Here is a 17,675-nt window from a genome sequence, read left to right on the forward strand (position 1 = left end):
GGCTCGGCCTGGGCCCGCCGCTGTCGCGTCATTGTGGCGTCACTGCGGCGTCACCGGGGAGCGTCAGCGCGCAGCTGCACGTGATGACGTCACCGGGCAGGGCCGCTGCTCCCGGCCCGGCCCGGCCCGGCCCGGCCGGCCCATCCCATCCCCGCCGGTACCGCCGCTGCTCCTGGTCCGGCCCATCCCCGCCGGCACCGCCGCTGCTCCCGGCCCGTCCCGCCCCTGCCGGCACTGCCGCTGCTCCCGGCCCGGCCCGGCCGGCCCATCCCATCCCCGCCGGTACCGCCGCTGCTCCTGGTCCGGCCCATCCCCGCCGGTACCACCGGTGCCTCTCTGCCTCCCGGGGAGCTGCGGCTCACGGGTGGTGCACACCGAGACGGGAGGCACCGGGACAGGAGGGCCCGAACCGGGAGCGGCCTTGCCCAGGGCCCGTAGGAGTGGAGCGAACGGTGGCGGCGGTGGGAGCTGTGCCATGGGACGGCCTGCCGGGCTCCGGGCTCTCTGGTCACTGCTGGTGGCTGAAAGTACAGAATCAACTAAAACTACACCTGGCAGGACCAGAGCGGCACTGAGCTACCAGCGGAACTCATCTCCTGCAGCTGCTGCTCTCCAGAAGCAGCTGCTGCTCTCCAGAAGCAGCTGGTGGCCCCTGGGCAAGGCTGGAGATCAGCCCAGGGCTGTCCCGGGTGTTCCGAGGGCCTGACTGACAAACAGGTGAGTTTGTTGTGGTTTGGAGCTTCCAGGACAGCCCCTCCTGTCTGCTCAGGGCAGTCCTTGAGCAGAATCCCACAGTTATTCCAGCCTGTTCTGTATGGGGGAAGTGCAGGAAGGACCAACAATGCCATCCCTCAGCTCACAGGCCAACGCCAGGCAGGACTGACTCCTGGGACCAGGAGAGCTGGCATTGGGCGGGATCAGAGGGGAGGGCAGGGCAGGTTCACAGCTGGAGCTGTGTCCAGATGTGACATTTCCCACCCTCATCTTCCAGGGCCCGGCTGTGAGTCACTGCTGTTGCTCAAGGCTGCAAGAGTTCCTTGCAAACCCTGCAGCCCAGCCAGCTGGGCTCTGCTCTTTGCCTGGGCCACCTTGCAGATCATTCTCCCCATGTATTGATCTGGGTTATTTATATTCCTATTTACATAAATAATAGAATCATAGCATGGCTGGGCTTGGAGGGGGTCTTACAGACCATCTAGTTCCAACCCTACATGAATCATGCCTAAATAAATATCCCTAAATAAACAATCCCCACTGATGATGTTTCTGGGTTTACTTTTGTCTGAAGGGGTAACTACTTCCCATCACCTAATCAGGGTCCAGTTTTGGGGGACAAATGATACACACTAAGAGAGGAGCCTGGCAGTAAGCCTAGCCCAAGGGAGAGAGCAGATAAATAAACAAATAAATCAGACACAGCCCAGGACCTGAGCACAGAGCCTGTGTGAGGTTGGCAACTGCAGCTCTGAGCCCTCACTGACCAAGGAGCAGGCTGTGCCATGGCCAAGGCCCCTTTTCCAGCTGTACCTGTCACACAGGTGGAACACTGAGGCTGAGCTCTGGCACCACCCTGGCTCTAGGAAAAGGAAATCCACAATTCACCTTCTTCTGAGACTGCTCCTCCTTCCCTGGGGTGGCACAGCATGGTGCCCATCCACTGAACCAGGCTCAGGAAAACCTGACTGAGCTACAGGAAATGGGGTTGGTTTTTACCAAACTATTTTTAAAAACTTTAATAATATAAACAAAAGAATGTTGGACCTTTCTGGTTTTGTTTTTGGTTTTTTTTTTTAACATAGCCAAATAAGGAAAGCCAAGAGACTGAAGATCTTGCTGGCGTCACTGTGTTTTATATTGGTTTTTTTTTCCCATCCCTGAATATTGATATTCTCAGCTGGCAGTAACTGGGGTGTGCATCAGTTCCTGCTCCCAAAGGCAGGAACACCAGGAGCATCTTTGCTGGATTATGCAGCGAGTAACGACCACCAGCAGAGCCTTATACTGAAACTGCAGACTTGACACAGAGCAAACCACTGTGACTAAAGGCTCTAAAATGTAAAGTAAACTTTATTATCCTTGAACCACAAAATAGATTTCTTTGGTTGTACAAATTTCACTAGTTACAGTCTTGATGCGCTAATTTTCCCTCGGAGTCTCTTGGGAGAGAACGGGAGAGAATCCAGAGCCTGGCACCAGGTACCGCACAGGGAAAGGAGAGAAGAATCACAAGTTAGTCACCAAAACCCAGCCAGGATTGTTTCCAAAACTGCTCTTGTTAAAAAGCAAATGCTAAAATTAGATTTAAAAAGGAAAAGCTCAAATTGCTGATGATGGAGGCAGCTGCAGCTGCAGCATGAGATTATCAGAGTTCCCCTTCACAAGTCTGTAAAATCAAAACGTACAGAGTCAGTTAAAATGATCCGCTGGATTTTGGCATGAAAGGAGAGGCTCAACTAAAAAACTGCACCCAAAAAACTGCATCCAGCTCTTTCCTTCAGCAAATGTACAAGCAGATGTGCCTGTCAGTGCCCAGCCACTGTGAGGCTCAAGGTCCAACCCTGGTCTTACTGGGGAGTCAGAGAGCACCAATGGACAGGGAAGGGGATTGTGCCGAGCTGGGACCTTCCTCACGGTGAGAGGCAGTGATAAAAAGAAAAAGAAAAGGGTTGTTTCCCCTCACTAGTGGCAGCAGAGGCTGATGGCAGAGTTGGGAGCAGCAGCTGTGACCTCCACGTCTGCAGAGCTCACATGATTCAGAACCTGTGGAAACCAAGGCTCACACCCCCACTCATTTTCCTTTTTCCCTCTTGTGTGGGCAAACGTGCATTTTCCCTGTCCTCCATGGGAAGGGGCCCGAAGCCACTGAGCTGGCAAAGTGGAACTGTGTGGTTATTGCAAGGCACAGGCCAGCCCCATCCTGCTCCTGGTGCTCCTGGTGCTCCCTGCCAGCCCACACCACAGCAGGCACCCCGTGACATCCCACCCCACCCTACAGCCCGCACTGTGGGCACTGTGCACTCCCCATCTCCATGTGTAGGATCCTGTAACTCCCAACCTGACCCCAGCAACTCCACATTCTACCCATCCCCAGGTCCTGAACTCTACCCACTAAGGTACCTGCTGTCACACCTCCCACCTCTGCCCCCTGTCCTGCCCCACTGCTGCCACACGTCCCTACGCCCCTGCTCTGGCTGCCAGCCCCAGCCCATTCCTGCCCCAGTGCCCAGTTCAGCCCCAGTGCCGCAGGAGAGGCTCCTCCACTCCTGTGCTCTGCAGTGGTGACAAAGGGGACGTGCCCATCCGAGGTGGGAGCTGTCCCAGGACAGCACAAAGCCCCAGCAGGAGCAGAGTCCCGCCAGGACAGAGGCAGGTGGCACAGAGCTGGCTCTGCTTTCCTTGAGCACAGAGTGCCAGTGGCAGAGGGAGGCACTTTGCTGGAATTCTGGTGGGTTTATCTCTTTTTTTTCCTTCTTTTTGCCTCCAAGCTTCCCATTCCCAAACACTCCCAAAGGGAAGTGAGGTGACACAGTGCAGGAGCTGGGAGGAGATGCTTTTTGGCAAAAGACTGGAGATTAAATAGGAGTAAAGGCAGGCTGGACCTTCCTCCTGATTCCCACCAGAGCAGAAGCTCCTTTTAACCACTACAAAACCCAAGCTGAGGCAGTAACAGCTGGAGCCCAACACACTCTCACACTCCTACATTCTCCCTGTCCTACTCTTCCCCACACACAATATTTACAGGCTAAAAAGCTGCCCACTGTCCTGGCCACCCTTCCTCTCCATCTGCCAGCAGTCAGTCCAGTGTTGTCCCAGTTTTGGGATGTGCCCCAGTGCACTGTTGGGTGAGAGACGAGGGCGGCTCACAGCCCCAGAGGAGTCAGCTGGCCACAGAGCTCACGGGGAGCTCAGTCCCATGCGGAATCTGCAGGCAGGGGGGCAGCCTGCTGCTGTCCCTGGAGCTCCCGAGGGGGCTGTGCCAGGCCAGTCCAGTGCCAGGCTGTGCCAGGCCAGTCCAGTGCCCAGGGTCACCTATGTGGGGACAGCGGTCTCCAGGCTGCGCCGGCTGTGCCGGAGCTTCCTCTTGCTGCTGTACAGGGCCATGTCCTCCAGGGCTGAGGGAGCTGCTGCCGATGGATCCCCCGCTCCCAGGGCCTCCTCCTCCTCCTCCTCCTCCGGCTGCCCGTCCTGCTCCCGGGGAACTGCAATGACAAGAGGGGTTCGGATCTGAGGACAAAGCCCTGGGCTAAGTCAGGGAAATCCTGAGAAGAAATCCTTCCCTGTGAGGTGCTGAGGCATAGGCTGCCAGGGGAGCTGTGGCTCACAGCAACCCAGTCTGATGGAAGGGGTCCCTGCTCAGGGCAGGCGTGGGACTGGGTGGTCTGAAAAGCCCCTTCCCAGCCAAACCATGCTGTGATTCTGGCAGCACACAGCTGGCACAGCTGGCACAGTTAATGCAGATGTCAAGGCTATCATAGGATGACAGAATGGTTTGTGTAGGAAAGAACCTTAAAGCTCATCCCATTCCACCCCTGCCACAGGCAGGGACACCTTCCACTGTCCCAGGCTGCCCCAAGCCCTGTCCAGCCTGGCCTGGAACACTTTCAGGGAGTGTTCCAGGGTGTTCCCAGGTGCTGGATTTGGGACAGCACTGGCCTCAGTCACTCACAGTAACTCCCTGGTGACCCACAGCTCGTGTAGGAGCACTGTGGGTGCTGGGGAGGAAGAGCCATGGGTGAGAAGACACCTGCCTGCAACAGCCCTGGTTCCCTGAATGTGACTGAAGTGCCAAGCTGCATGGAACACTGAGTGTCCTGAAATGTCCTGAGTGTCCTTCTGCTCTCCAGAGCAGGGATCCACCCCGATCCAGGTCTGCAGGGCTGAGAGGCCCCTCTGCCACAGAGCAGGAGGAGAGTCTGGGTCACAGACTGGCCCAGCTGGCCAGGAGGGCTTTAAACTCAGGGGCACCACATGCACGGTGGGACAGCTGCTGTGCCTCAGGTGTTGGAATGGGAGGATCCAGACCCTTAGGGAAGGACAGGGACAGTGTGGTGAGGGTCACCCCTTATGTCATGCCCAGCTGGACGCAGGGGCTGCTCTGACCACAGCTCTCAGGTCAGGACTGCAGAGACAGGTGACACTCCTGACCAGGGACAGCTGACATCCTGAGGATGAAAGCACAGGCATTGCCACTGGGATGAATCCAGAGATTCCAGTTTTGTGTTGGCATTTTGATGAGAAAGAACCTGTGAAATGCAAGTCTGGAGAAAAACAGGATGGATGCAAGTCTGTCACCACCATATTTTCTGAAAAAGCCTCTTTGCCCAGGATTCTTCTCCTGGGAAGCTGAGAAGCCTCAGAGAAAAAGGAAAACAATAATTATCTGATTGCTTCTCCTGTGTTTTGCTGCTTTGGAATGTGTTTGGAGATTGTTCATCCAACAGGTGATTGTTTCATTGGTTTCATGTGAATTGTTTTACCTTAATGACCAATCACAGCAGCTGTGTTGAGGCTCTGGAGAGAGTCACAAGTTTTTCATTAGTATCTTTTAGCCTTCTGTAAGTATCCTTTCTCTATTCTTTACTATAGTTTTAGTATAGTATTCTTTAATATCATAGAGATAATAAAATAATAAATTAGCCTTCTAAGAACATGGAGTCAGATTCATTCCTTCCTGCCACAGGGGACCCCAGAAAATACCACACAAGTCCTTGGAGTAGTGATGTGGCTAAAAAGGCTGGACAGGGATAAATTAAAGCCACAGGAGGGCAGAGAGATTTAAATTAAAGCCACAAGAGGGCAGAGAGTGTCAGAGCTGCAGAGTTCATTGGCCAGCAGCAATTAGGGCAGGTGCAGGATGCGCCTGTGGCAGCTGCTGCCCACAGCAGACAGCCCAGGTGGGCAAGGAGCCCAGGGAAAAGCAGCTCCTCACATCCCACAGGCAGCTTTCCAGCAGCAGGAGCAGCACACAGGCATCAGGGGAGGTTCTGCAACCTCAGGGCTACAGGACTGGGAAGCAAAAGTCTCAGGTGATCTGGAGAAGTCATGCCACAGCAAAGGGAACACTGCTTGGTTCCACCCTGAAAATGCTGCTCTGCAGTTCAGTAACTCCACAGCCTCATGGAAACCTTGCAATAAAGGTTTTTAAATCCCTTTAAGAGATGATGACCATGAAGTCAGAACAGAGAATGGGAGGACCTGTTTCTGCATGGGCAAGAGGACAGGGGTGTGCTGGGAGGAGTGAGATGCCAACACCTTCCTGCAGTGGGATTTCCTCAAGAGTTCCTGATGTAGTGGCTTGCTAGCACAAGGTTTCAGAATTGCTGTGGGTCAAAAAGCCATAATTCCATGATCCAGGACCATTCTGATTATGCTGGCTGGAATGCTGCACTGCCTGGGAGAGTGAGAGGGGATGGGGGGCTCTGAAAAAGCCAGGAGAGCTGACTGGCATCCTCACCTCCATCCTTTCCAGATCATTGGGGAAAACCTGCTGGTTTGTGTGCCTCACACACATCACAGGTGATTTAAGCATTACTTCAGGACTCAGGGCTGGGTCTCTCATGGGCACCACATTTTCTTTCTAGCTTTCATCCCATTTGAGGGCCAGCAGAGCAGGGACAGGCAGCAGTGAGCTCTGGGTGCCCTGAGCAGCAGCTGCTATTCCCCAGCCCTTCCCTGAGCTCTCATCCCTGCACTGCCTGAACCAACACCCTCAAGAGAATAACTCAGAGCTTAGAAGATGACTCTGAGGGATGAAGAACAGATCCTGTTCTCAGGAAAGTAAATTTGTGTTGAGCTCTGCAGCAGAACCTCCTTCAGGAAACAGCTCAGCCATGGGTCAGCTGTCTGGGATGCAGCCTGGACTCAGAGGAGTTGGTCAAGATAAAAGGAACTCTTTGGTTGTTTTTTAAATAAAGGGGTGAAACATGCAAAAAGGGTAAAGCAAACCAGCACCAGCTGTTAGAGGCTACACAGCAGGCAGGCTGTGCCCAGCTCCTGGGAGCAGCTGGGTGAGGCTCAGGTGTGTGTTACAGGTGGGACAAGCAGACACAGCCCAGCTGGACAGCCCAGAGCTCCAGGTGCACACCTGTAACTCCTCCTGACTGAGGTGGCCACGGCCCACAGGTGCACCTCGGATGAATTCACCTGCACCATTCCCTGTTCCAGCAGAAGGGGCACCAGGCAGCCCCTGCCTGAGGGACATCGTGCACCTGCAGCAGGTGACAGAGCCCGAAACCTCCCTGCCACATCCTACTGCCACTCTGCTCCAGGACACAAACTGGAGAAAACCAGGCATGCTTGTAACACAGCACACTGGGAAATTAGTCATCACTGAAAACGATGCAAATGTGCACATGTCCTACCCAAAATGAAGGTGGCGAGCGCGGAGTTGTCATTCTAGAACGGACAGAACATGGCATTGCTTCAAGCAGCAGAAGGTGAGGGGCTCAGGGGGGTCCCACAAGGCAGGGGAACCTCCAGACCCAGAGCAGGGACAGCCAGGACTGCCTGGGCTGGGCCTGGGGCTGGGCTGGGCTTACCTGAGTTACTGCGCTCATCCACGTGTCTGAGGTCATCAGCTGCATCAGGGGACTGCAAGAGAAACGGGATCAGTGACACCTGGAACAGCTGGAACAGCTGGAACCCTCTGAGGGGACAGTGACACTGTGGGGACACTGACAGAGAGGGGACAGTGACAGAGAGGGGACAGTGACAGAGAGGGGACAGTGACACAAAGGGGACACTGACAATGAAGGGACAGTGACACAGAGGGGACAGTGACACAGAGGGGACACTGACAGAGAGGAGACACTGACAGAGAGGGGACAGTGACAGAGAGGGGACAGTGACACAGAGGGGACAGTGACAGAGAGGGGGGACACTGACAATGAGAGGACACTGACAGAGAGGGGACAGTGACAGAGAGGGGACAGTGACACAGGGACTCCAGCTGGAATCCTCTGTGCCTGGCTCAGGCACCCTCGGCCAAGCCCCAGACTTTGTGTGTGCAGGAAGGAGAGGAAGAAACACAAAAGGCACAGAGAGTAGAGAGGGAAGAAAAAGGCAGTGAGCTGATAGAGGGGAGATTTGTGTTGGAGATGAGTCAGAAATCCTTGCCCATGGTGGGCAGCCCTGGCACAGAGTGCCCCTGGATCCCTGGCAGTGGCCAAGGATCCCAGGCTGGATGGGGCTGGGAGCACCATGAGGGGCAGGGGAAGGTGTCCCTGCCACGGCAGGGGTGGAGTGGGATGGGATTTAAGGTCCCTTCCCACCCAAACCATCCCAGGATTCTGTGAACTACTGCACCCACAGTCACTGCCTGAGGATTTGGAGGCATCTCCTCAGCTGCAGCAGAGCCAGTGCTGTCCCTGGGGAATTGGGGTGGTCTGGAGCCACCACAGGGCTCAAGCAGCCAGTCCCCAACTCGCCTGGGACAGAACTGGGGAGGGCACACCCCAAAGGGAAATGAGGAATGATTCCAGGAGCAGAGCAACACCATGAGGGACAGGTAGCAGTGAAGAACAGACACCAAATAAAGCAGGAGTGCCTGAGAATCCTCACACTGCACTCTGCCACAGCCAGCCCGTCTGCAGTGACACCTTTGTGTCTGCAGTGACACCTTTGTGTCCCCCCGTGTGTCTGCAGTGACACCTTTGTGTGTCCCCCCGTGTGTCTGCAGTGACACCTTTGTGTGTCCCCAGTTTGTGTCTGCAGTGACACCTTTGTGTCCCCTCTGTGTGTCTGCAGTGACACCTTTGTGTGTCCCCAGTTTGTGTCTGCAGTGACACCTTTGTGTGTCCCCTCTGTGTGTCTGCAGTGACACCTTTGTGTCCCCCCGTGTGTCTGCAGTGACACCTTTGTGTGTCCCCCCGTGTGTCTGCAGTGACACCTTTGTGTGTCCCCTCTGTGTATTTGCAGTGACACCTTTGTGTGTCCCCAGTTTGTGTCTGCAGTGACACCTTTGTGTGTCCCTGGTTTGTGTCTGCAGTGACACCTTTGTGTGTCCCCTCTGTGTGTCTGCAGTGACACCTTTGTGTGTCCCTGGTTTGTGTCTGCAGTGACACCTTTGTGTGTCCCCTCTGTGTCTGCAGTGACACCTTTGTGTCCCCCCTGTGTGTCTGCAGTGACACCTTTGTGTCCCCCCGTGTGTCTGCAGTGACACCTTTGTGTGTCCCCCCGTGTGTCTGCAGTGACACCTTTGTGTCCCCCCTGTGTATTTGCAGTGACACCTTTGTGTCCCCCCGTGTGTCTGCAGTGACACCTTTGTGTGTCCCCCCGTGTGTCTGCAGTGACACCTTTGTGTCCCCCCGTGTGTCTGCAGTGACACCTTTGTGTGTCCCCCCGTGTGTCTGCAGTGACACCTTTGTGTCCCCCCCTGTGTGTCTGCAGTGACACCTTTGTGTGTCCCCAGTTTGTGTTTGCAGTGACACCTTTGTGTGTCCCCTCTGTGTGTCTGCAGTGACACCTTTGTGTGTCCCTGGTTTGTGTCTGCAGTGACACCTTTGTGTGTCCCCTCTGTGTGTCTGCAGTGACACCTTTGTGTGTCCCTGGTTTGTGTCTGCAGTGACACCTTTGTGTGTCCCCTCTGTGTCTGCAGTGACACCTTTGTGTCCCCCCTGTGTGTCTGCAGTGACACCTTTGTGTCCCCCCGTGTGTCTGCAGTGACACCTTTGTGTGTCCCCCCGTGTGTCTGCAGTGACACCTTTGTGTCCCCCCTGTGTATTTGCAGTGACACCTTTGTGTCCCCCCGTGTGTCTGCAGTGACACCTTTGTGTGTCCCCCCGTGTGTCTGCAGTGACACCTTTGTGTCCCCCCGTGTGTCTGCAGTGACACCTTTGTGTGTCCCCCCGTGTGTCTGCAGTGACACCTTTGTGTCCCCCCCTGTGTGTCTGCAGTGACACCTTTGTGTGTCCCCAGTTTGTGTTTGCAGTGACACCTTTGTGTGTCCCCTCTGTGTGTCTGCAGTGACACCTTTGTGTGTCCCCGGTTTGTGTCTGCAGTGACACCTTTGTGTGTCCCCCGTTTGTGTCTGCAGTGACACCTTTGTGTCCCCTCTGTGTGTCTGCAGTGACACCTTTGTGTGTCCCCAGTTTGTGTCTGCAGTGACACCTTTGTGTCCCCCCGTGTGTCTGCAGTGACACCTTTGTGTCCCCCCGGTTTGTGTCTGCAGTGACACCTTTGTGTGTCCCCTCTGTGTGTCTGCAGTGACACCTTTGTGTGTCCCCAGTTTGTGTCTGCAGTGACACCTTTGTGTCCCCCCGTGTGTCTGCAGTGACACCTTTGTGTCCCCCCGGTTTGTGTCTGCAGTGACACCTTTGTGTGTCCCCCCTGTGTGTCTGCAGTGACACCTTTGTGTCCCCCCGTGTGTCTGCAGTGACACCTTTGTGTGTCCCCGGTTTGTGTCTGCAGTGACACCTTTGTGTGTCCCCAGTTTGTGTCTGCAGTGACACCTTTGTGTCCCCCCTGTCTGCAGTGACACCTTTGTGTCCCCCCTGTGTGTCTGCAGTGACACCTTTGTGTGTCCCCAGTTTGTGTCTGCAGTGACACCTTTGTGTCCCCACAGTGAGCTGAGGCTCAGTGTGGCAGTGCTTGCTGGCTCTCCACACCCTGAATCTGCTTCATGGTCTGCACACAGAACTAAAAAACCCACCTAAACCCCTTCAGACACTAAAAACCCACCCAAACCCTTCAGACACGAAAAACCCACCCAAAACCCTTTAGACACAGGGAATCTGCCCGATTCAGCTGTCACAAATGCCACCAGGGACTGACTGAGCCAGGCAGTCCCAGCTCCCAGCCCTACAAGGTTGGTTCCAGTGGCTCCCAGAGCAGGGGCCAGGGGTCAGAGTCACCTCCAGAGCTGGCAGCCCATGACAAAGGAGCTCAAACCAGCCCATCTGAGGAAGGAGAAGCACCTCACCATGGCTTCCACTCTCAGAACCAGGTGCTGGCTCCACAGCTCACTGCCAGCAGGATTACAGCCTGAGAAGAGGCACCCCAGGGCTCCTGAGCAGTACACAAGCACAGCTCCAATCTGGCATTTGCTAGCCATCATTTCTGTCACCTTTTCTTCCTTTTTAGTTCTCATCTTTCACCTAAAACTATTTCAGGAGCCATTCTGGTGAAGATGCAGATGTTTTCTACCTGCAAAGCTTTTGTCATTCATTTTAAAACCATCTGGACCAACCTTTTCCTAACTCCTCTTGGCTGGAGGCTCCAGCAAGCCCTCAGTTTTCAGCAGGACTGGTGTCTCTGCCCCAAGGCCTCTGCAGAGGGCTCCCCCAAACCCCTCAGGCTCAGCTCCTGCACCAAACCAAGGTCTGAGCTGTGCAGAGGTGGCTCAGCATGCAGTTTATACCTGGATTTCGTAAACAGGTTTGGAGGAAGGAATAGCAGCAAATTCCCGGTAGTCAAACTTCTTTTCAGACATTGACTAGAAGGGACAGCAGAGGGGAAGAAACAGAGAAGAGAGAGTGAGGGAGAGGAAGGGCTGGAGAGGCAGCAGCAAGCTGAGCAAGGCAAGCAGAGACCCCAGCAGAAGCAGAGAGAGAGGCAGGAGAGCCTGGACAGGGGATGTGGGACACAGCCTGGGATGTGGGACAGCCCTGGGACAGAGCCTGGGATGTGGGACAGAGCCTGGGACAGAGCCTGGGATGTGGGACAGCCCTGGGACAGAGCCTGGGATGTGGGACAGAGCCTGGGACAGAGCCTGGGACAGAGCCTGGGACGTGGGACAGAGCCTGGGACGTGGGACAGAGCCTGGGACAGAGCCTGGGATGTGGGACAGCCCTGGGACACAGCCTGGGACAGAGCCTGGGATGTGGGACAGAGCCTGGGATGTGGGACAGAGCCTGGGACAGAGCCTGGGACGTGGGACAGCCCTGGGACAGAGCCTGGGATGTGGGACAGCCCTGGGACAGAGTTTGGGATGTGGGACAGCCCTGGGACACAGCCTGGGACAGAGCCTGGGACATAGCCTGGGATGTGGGACAGAGCCTGGGATGTGGGACAGCCCTGGGACAGAGTTTGGGATGTGGGGCACTCCTGGGACACAGCCTGGAACGTGGGACAGCCCTGGGACAGAGTTTGGGATGTGGGACAGCCCTGGGACACAGCCTGGGACAGAGCCTGGGATGTGGGACAGCCCTGGGACAGAGTTTGGGATGTGGGGCACTCCTGGGACAGAGTTTGGGATGTGGGACAGCCCTGGGACACAGCCTGGGACAGAGCCTGGGATGTGGGACAGCCCTGGGACAGAGTTTGGGATGTGGGGCACTCCTGGGACACTGCCCTGGAGCTCTCCTGGTGTCAGGAGGGGTTTGAGCCACACAGGAAGCATCCCCTGCTCCAGTGAAATGTTAATGCACACCAGGGCAGGTGGGAAAGCTGGTTCTGGGGGAAGTTCATGGCAACATTTCTGACAGCCAGGGCAGAGTCAGAATCTCAGCCCAGGGCTGGGTTTTGGGGTGACCTGGCAGGACGAGGCTCCCTCTCTGCTGCTGCTCCCCCTGCTTCCCCTGCTCTGTCCCACCAGTTCTTACAGGGCTGTGCAACACTGGCCTGTGGCTTTTGCTCAGGGCTAGCAAAGGGAAAATGCTGATTGCAGCTGCAGGTCTGCCCTGTGCTCTTGAGGAAACACAGGGCCAAAATCCCCGAGGGGAAGTGAAAGGATTTCTGAACCAGGGAAAGGCCTTCTGAGCATGGAGAAAGGCTCTCTGAACCAGGGAAAGGCTTTCTGAACCAGGGAAAGGCTCTCTGAACCAGGGAAAGGCTCTCTGAACCAGGGAAAGACTTTGTGAACCTGGGAAAGGCTTTCTGGACCTGGTGGAAATCTTTCTGAACCAGGAGGTGAAGCAGCACGGATGGATGGCACCATAGAACAGGGGACAGAGAGCAGATGTCCCCTGGGAGCTGCAGTAAAGGGGGTTCCTCTGGCCAGGAGTTTGGCCAAGTTCCATCCACAGACCCCCCTCCCTTCCCTGCACCATGCAGCAAGGACTGAGAGGGAGCCACAGCTCTCAGCAGAGCTGAGCAGCCAGGGAGTGCCAGGGTTTGGGAAAGGTGACAAAGGAATGCCAGGGTTTGAGAAAGGTGACAAAAGCAGGCAGGAGAACACCATACCAGGGAGTGCCAGGGTTTGAGAAAGGTGACAAAGGAATGCCAGGGTTTGGGAAAGGTGACAAAAGCAGGCAGGAGAACACCATACCAGGGAGTGCCAGGGTTTGGGAAAGGTGACAAAAGCAGGCAGGAGAACACCATACCAGGGAGTGCCAGGGTTTGGGAAAGGTGACAAAGGAATGCCAGGGTTGAGGAAAGGTGACAAAAGCAAGCAGAACACCATACCAGCCTTCCTGGGGAGGTGACGTTCCTGGGGCTGCAATCTGCAGGAGGGGACAGAAAGGCACAGTGAGTGACAGCCTGGCTGGGTGACAGCCACCCCTGGCAGCCCCTGCAGCAGCCTCAGAGGGGTGGCACCACGCTGAGGGTGTCACTGTCCCCTGCCCTCCCAACCAACACCTCCCCACTGCTGTTCCAGGAGATCGGGATTCCTGAAAAAAGGAATCCTGAATTCCAGCCAGGAAGAAGGAAGGAATTGCCCCCCAGAAGGAGGGAATTGCCCCCAGAGGCAGGGAATTGCTCCCAGAGGCAGGGAATTGCCCCAGAAGCAGGGAATTGCCCCCCAGAAGGAGGGAATTGCCCCCAGAAGCAGGGAATTGCCCCCCAGAGGCAGGGAATTGCCCCCAGAGCAGGGAATTGCCCCCCTCCCCCTGTTCTGTACCCTCCAGCGGCGTGGGTGACGGGGTGGGCGCCGGGGACGGGGACTCTGCCAGCTGCTCCAGGGTGCTGCGCTTCTTCCCCTCCTTGGACTTGGCAATGACCATCTGGGCCTTGAGGGCATCCTGCTCCAGGGACTTCATCCTGCCAGGAGCGGGGTGAGGGTGGGGAGAGGAGCCATCAGTGCTGCCAGAGCCCGCCGGGGGGGACAGCTGGGCTGGCGGCCACCCCAAACACGCACCTGGGAGCCCCTGTGCCAAACACACAGGGCCTGAGGCTATGGACCAGCAGCACACTGTGGGCAGCCCCAGAGTGCCCCACAGCAGGACAGTGACCTGAGCTGGGGACAGAACTGCGAGGGTCACACAGGCAGGATCAGTGCTGGGGGCTTCACCCTGCCTTGTTCTGCACCTGAACCCTCCTCAGCCAGCACAGATCAGTGCTGGGGGCTTCACCCTGCCTTGGGCTGCACCTGAACCCTCCTCAGCCAGCAGAGATCAGTGCTGGGGGCTTCACCCTGCCCTGGGCTGCACCTGAACCCTCCTCAGCCAGCACAGATCAGTGCTGGGGGCTTCACCCTGCCTTGTTCTGCACCTGAACCCTCCTCAGCCAGCAGAGATCAGTGCTGGGGGCTTCACCCTGCCTGGGCTGCACCTGAACCCTCCTCAGCCAGCAGAGATCAGTGCTGGGGGCTTCACCCTGCCTTGTTCTGCACCTGAACCCTCCTCAGCCAGCAGAGATCAGTGCTGGGGGCTTCACCCTGCCCTGGGCTGCACCTGAACCCTCCTCAGCCAGCACAGATCAGTGCTGGGGGCTTCACCCTGCCTTGTTCTGCACCCGAACCCTCCTCAGCCAGCAGAGATCAGTGCTGGGGGCTTCACCCTGCCTTGTTCTGCACCTGAACCCTCCTCAGCCAGCAGAGATCAGTGCTGGGGGCTTCACCCTGCCCTGGGCTGCACCTGAACCCTCCTCAGCCAGCACAGATCAGTGCTGGGGGCTTCACCCTCCCTGCCCTGGGCTGCACCTGAACCCTCCTCAGCCAGCACAGATCAGTGCTGGGGGCTTCACCCTGCCTTGTTCTGCACCTGAACCCTCCTCAGCCAGCACAGATCAGTGCTGGGGGCTTCACCCTGCCTTGTTCTGCACCTGAACCCTCCTCAGCCCGCAGAGATCAGTGCTGGGGGCTTCACCCTGCCTTGTTCTGCACCTGAACCCTCCTCAGCCAGCAGAGATCAGTGCTGGGGGCTTCACCCTGCCCTGGGCTGCACCTGAACCCTCCTCAGCCAGCAGAGATCAGTGCTGGGGGCTTCACCCTGCCTTGTTCTGCACCTGAACCCTCCTCAGCCAGCAGAGATCAGTGCTGGGGGCTTCACCCTCCCTGGGCTGCACCTGAACCCTCCTCAGCCAACACAGATCAGTGCTGGGGGCTTCACCCTGCCTTGTTCTGCACCCGAACCCTCCTCAGCCAGCAGAGATCAGTGCTGGGGGCTTCACCCTGCCTTGTTCTGCACCTGAACCCTCCTCAGCCAGCAGAGATCAGTGCTGGGGGCTTCACCCTGCCCTGGGCTGCACCTGAACCCTCCTCAGCCAGCACAGATCAGTGCTGGGGGCTTCACCCTCCCTGCCCTGGGCTGCACCTGAACCCTCCTCAGCCAGCACAGATCAGTGCTGGGGGCTTCACCCTGCCTTGTTCTGCACCTGAACCCTCCTCAGCCCGCAGAGATCAGTGCTGGGGGCTTCACCCTGCCCTGGGCTGCACCTGAACCCTCCTCAGCCAGCAGAGATCAGTGCTGGGGGCTTCACCCTGCCTTGTTCTGCACCTGAACCCTCCTCAGCCCGCAGAGATCAGTGCTGGGGGCTTCACCCTGCCTTGTTCTGCACCTGAACCCTCCTCAGCCAGCAGAGATCAGTGCTGGGGGCTTCACCCTGCCTTGTTCTGCACCTGAACCCTCCTCAGCCTGCAGGAGATCATGGATGGCCAGGCTGGACGGGGCCCTGAGCACCCTGCTCTGGTGGAACTGGCAGGGAGTGGAACTGGGTGATCTCTAAGGTTCCTTCCACCCCCTCTGGGACTCTGTGACACAGCTGTGAAACATCAGAGGTGTCTGTTCCTTCCTTCCTTCCTTCACACAGCTGTGGAACATCAGAGGTGTCTGTTCCTTCCTCCCCATCAGACAGGCAGCCCCAGCACCCCCTCTGCTCTCTGGGGTCACACCAGGGCCCGGCCTGGTCCTGCCCCAGGAGCCCCCAGAGGGGCACAGGGGACACGGACAGGAGCATGCAGCTGTGGGAGGGCAGTGCACACCTGGATTGGCCTCCTCCTGCCCCAGGGGTGGCTCTCGAGGGATGGCTCTGCCCTGGGGCAGCAGCTCTCTGCCTGGACTGGTACAGCCTCCTGGCCAGGTCCTGCTCGTACTGCTTAACACTGTCTTCAAGGGCTGAGCATCTGAGGAGCAGCAGCAGGAACAGGAGGGACAGGAGGAACAGGAGGAGGGAGAGGAAGAGATGGTGGTGATGAACATTGCAGCAGACAAGAACAGGAAAAGAAAGAAACAGATACAGGAACGTACCCTGGGCAGGGGAAACTCGGGTCTGACACGGGGCAGCCTGGGCTGGGCTGGTCCCACACCTGATCCCACCCAACCCTGGCCACTGCTGGGGCAGCCTGGGATGGTGCTCAGGAACAGCAGCCTCCAGCAGTGCCCACATCCAGGGGACCAGGACCACATCCAGGGGACACCCTCCCAGTGCTGGGAGGGACCACGAACAGCTCCAGCCCCATGGAAAGGCTGTGGGGTGGTCAGAGGGTGTGGGTCAGGCTGAGGGCACACCTGGGACAGCCCCTCAGCTACACTGACCAGAAACAGCTCCAGCCCCATGGAAAGGCTGTGGGGTGTTAGGGGTGAGTGTGGGTCAGGCTGAGGGTTGTGGGCACACCTGGGACAGCTACACTGACCAGGAGCAGCTCCAGCCCCATGGAGGGACCAGGAGCAGCTCCAGCCCCATGGAAAGGCTGTGGGGTGGTCAGAGGGTGTGGGTCAGGCTGAGGGCACACCTGGGCCAGCCCCTCAGCTACACTGACCATGTAGTCCCTGCACTCCTCATGGGAAATGGGAACACAATGCCAAGCACGGGACACACCAGGGACACTGAGGGTGAGTGTGTCCCTAAGCCAAATGTGCCAAAATGCTCGTGGGCCCGGCTGGGCACCTGCCCCAGGGTGAGCACCAGAGCCTCTGAACCTCCCTGTTCCCACAGGACACGGGCCTGGAGGGACAGGACACAGGGAATGGCTTCCCACTGCCAGAGGCAGGGGTAGATGGGATATCCAGGAAAAATCCTTCCCTGTGAGGGTGGTGGCAGTGCCCAGAGCAGCTGGGGCTGCCCCTGGATCCCTGGCAGGGCCCAAGGCCAGGCTGGACAGGGCTTGGATCCACCTGGGATGGAGGGAGGTGTCCCTGCCATGGCAGGGGTGGAACCAGACAAACCCTAAGGTCCCTTCCACCCCAACTGTTCCATGATCCCATGACCCGTGGGCAAGGTGGGTCTGTGTGTGTCTGCACAGAGCACAGGGGTGCTGGGGAAGGGGCATCACTCATCCTGGCAGGGCACTGATGGCACAGGGAGAGCAAGGAGAGCCCAAGGAGGGCAAACTGAGGGTCACGAGTGACAGCACAGAGCAGAGAACTGGAAACAAGCAGAAGACAGGAGATTAGAGAGGGAGGAACAAACCCAGTGGGTTGGTGGGGCTGAGCCCTGCGAGTGGGGCAGGGCAGAACCTCCCCTGCAGACAGGACCTGACCACATCCCTGTGCCCATTCCAGAGCTGGAAAAGGGGCCCTGACGGCACTGGAACCTCCTGGAGATCTGGGGCAGCAGGGAACAGTCCCTCCCTGTCCCAC

At 57.3% G+C, this 17,675-nt stretch overlaps 1 protein-coding gene across 12 annotated transcripts in view; it reads right to left on the reverse strand.

The window, feature by feature from the left end:
* Window positions 1–2,049: 2,049 nt before the first annotated feature.
* Window positions 2,050–17,675, reverse strand: part of LOC118700089 (protein scribble homolog) — a 68,310-nt gene continuing 52,684 nt past the window's right edge. For 10 of the 12 annotated variants that reach the window (XM_036404424.2, XM_036404425.2, XM_036404420.2 and 7 more), the window contains 6 exons: window positions 16,079–16,219; window positions 13,778–13,917; window positions 13,342–13,379; window positions 11,357–11,431; window positions 7,539–7,590; window positions 2,050–4,199 (listed from right to left, as the gene is read on the reverse strand). In XM_036404424.2, the coding sequence (XP_036260317.1) occupies window positions 4,030–4,199; window positions 7,539–7,590; window positions 11,357–11,431; window positions 13,342–13,379; window positions 13,778–13,917; window positions 16,079–16,219 (616 nt within the window). In that variant the 3' untranslated portion in view covers window positions 2,050–4,029. The remainder of the gene's footprint in view (window positions 4,200–7,538; window positions 7,591–11,356; window positions 11,432–13,341; window positions 13,380–13,777; window positions 13,918–16,078; window positions 16,220–17,675) is intronic. The other 2 variants (XM_036404426.2, XM_036404431.2) reach the window with 2 other exon arrangements.

The sequence above is a fragment of the Molothrus ater genome, chromosome 1, assembly GCF_012460135.2.
Source record: "Molothrus ater isolate BHLD 08-10-18 breed brown headed cowbird chromosome 1, BPBGC_Mater_1.1, whole genome shotgun sequence".
Lineage (NCBI taxonomy): Eukaryota > Metazoa > Chordata > Aves > Passeriformes > Icteridae > Molothrus > Molothrus ater.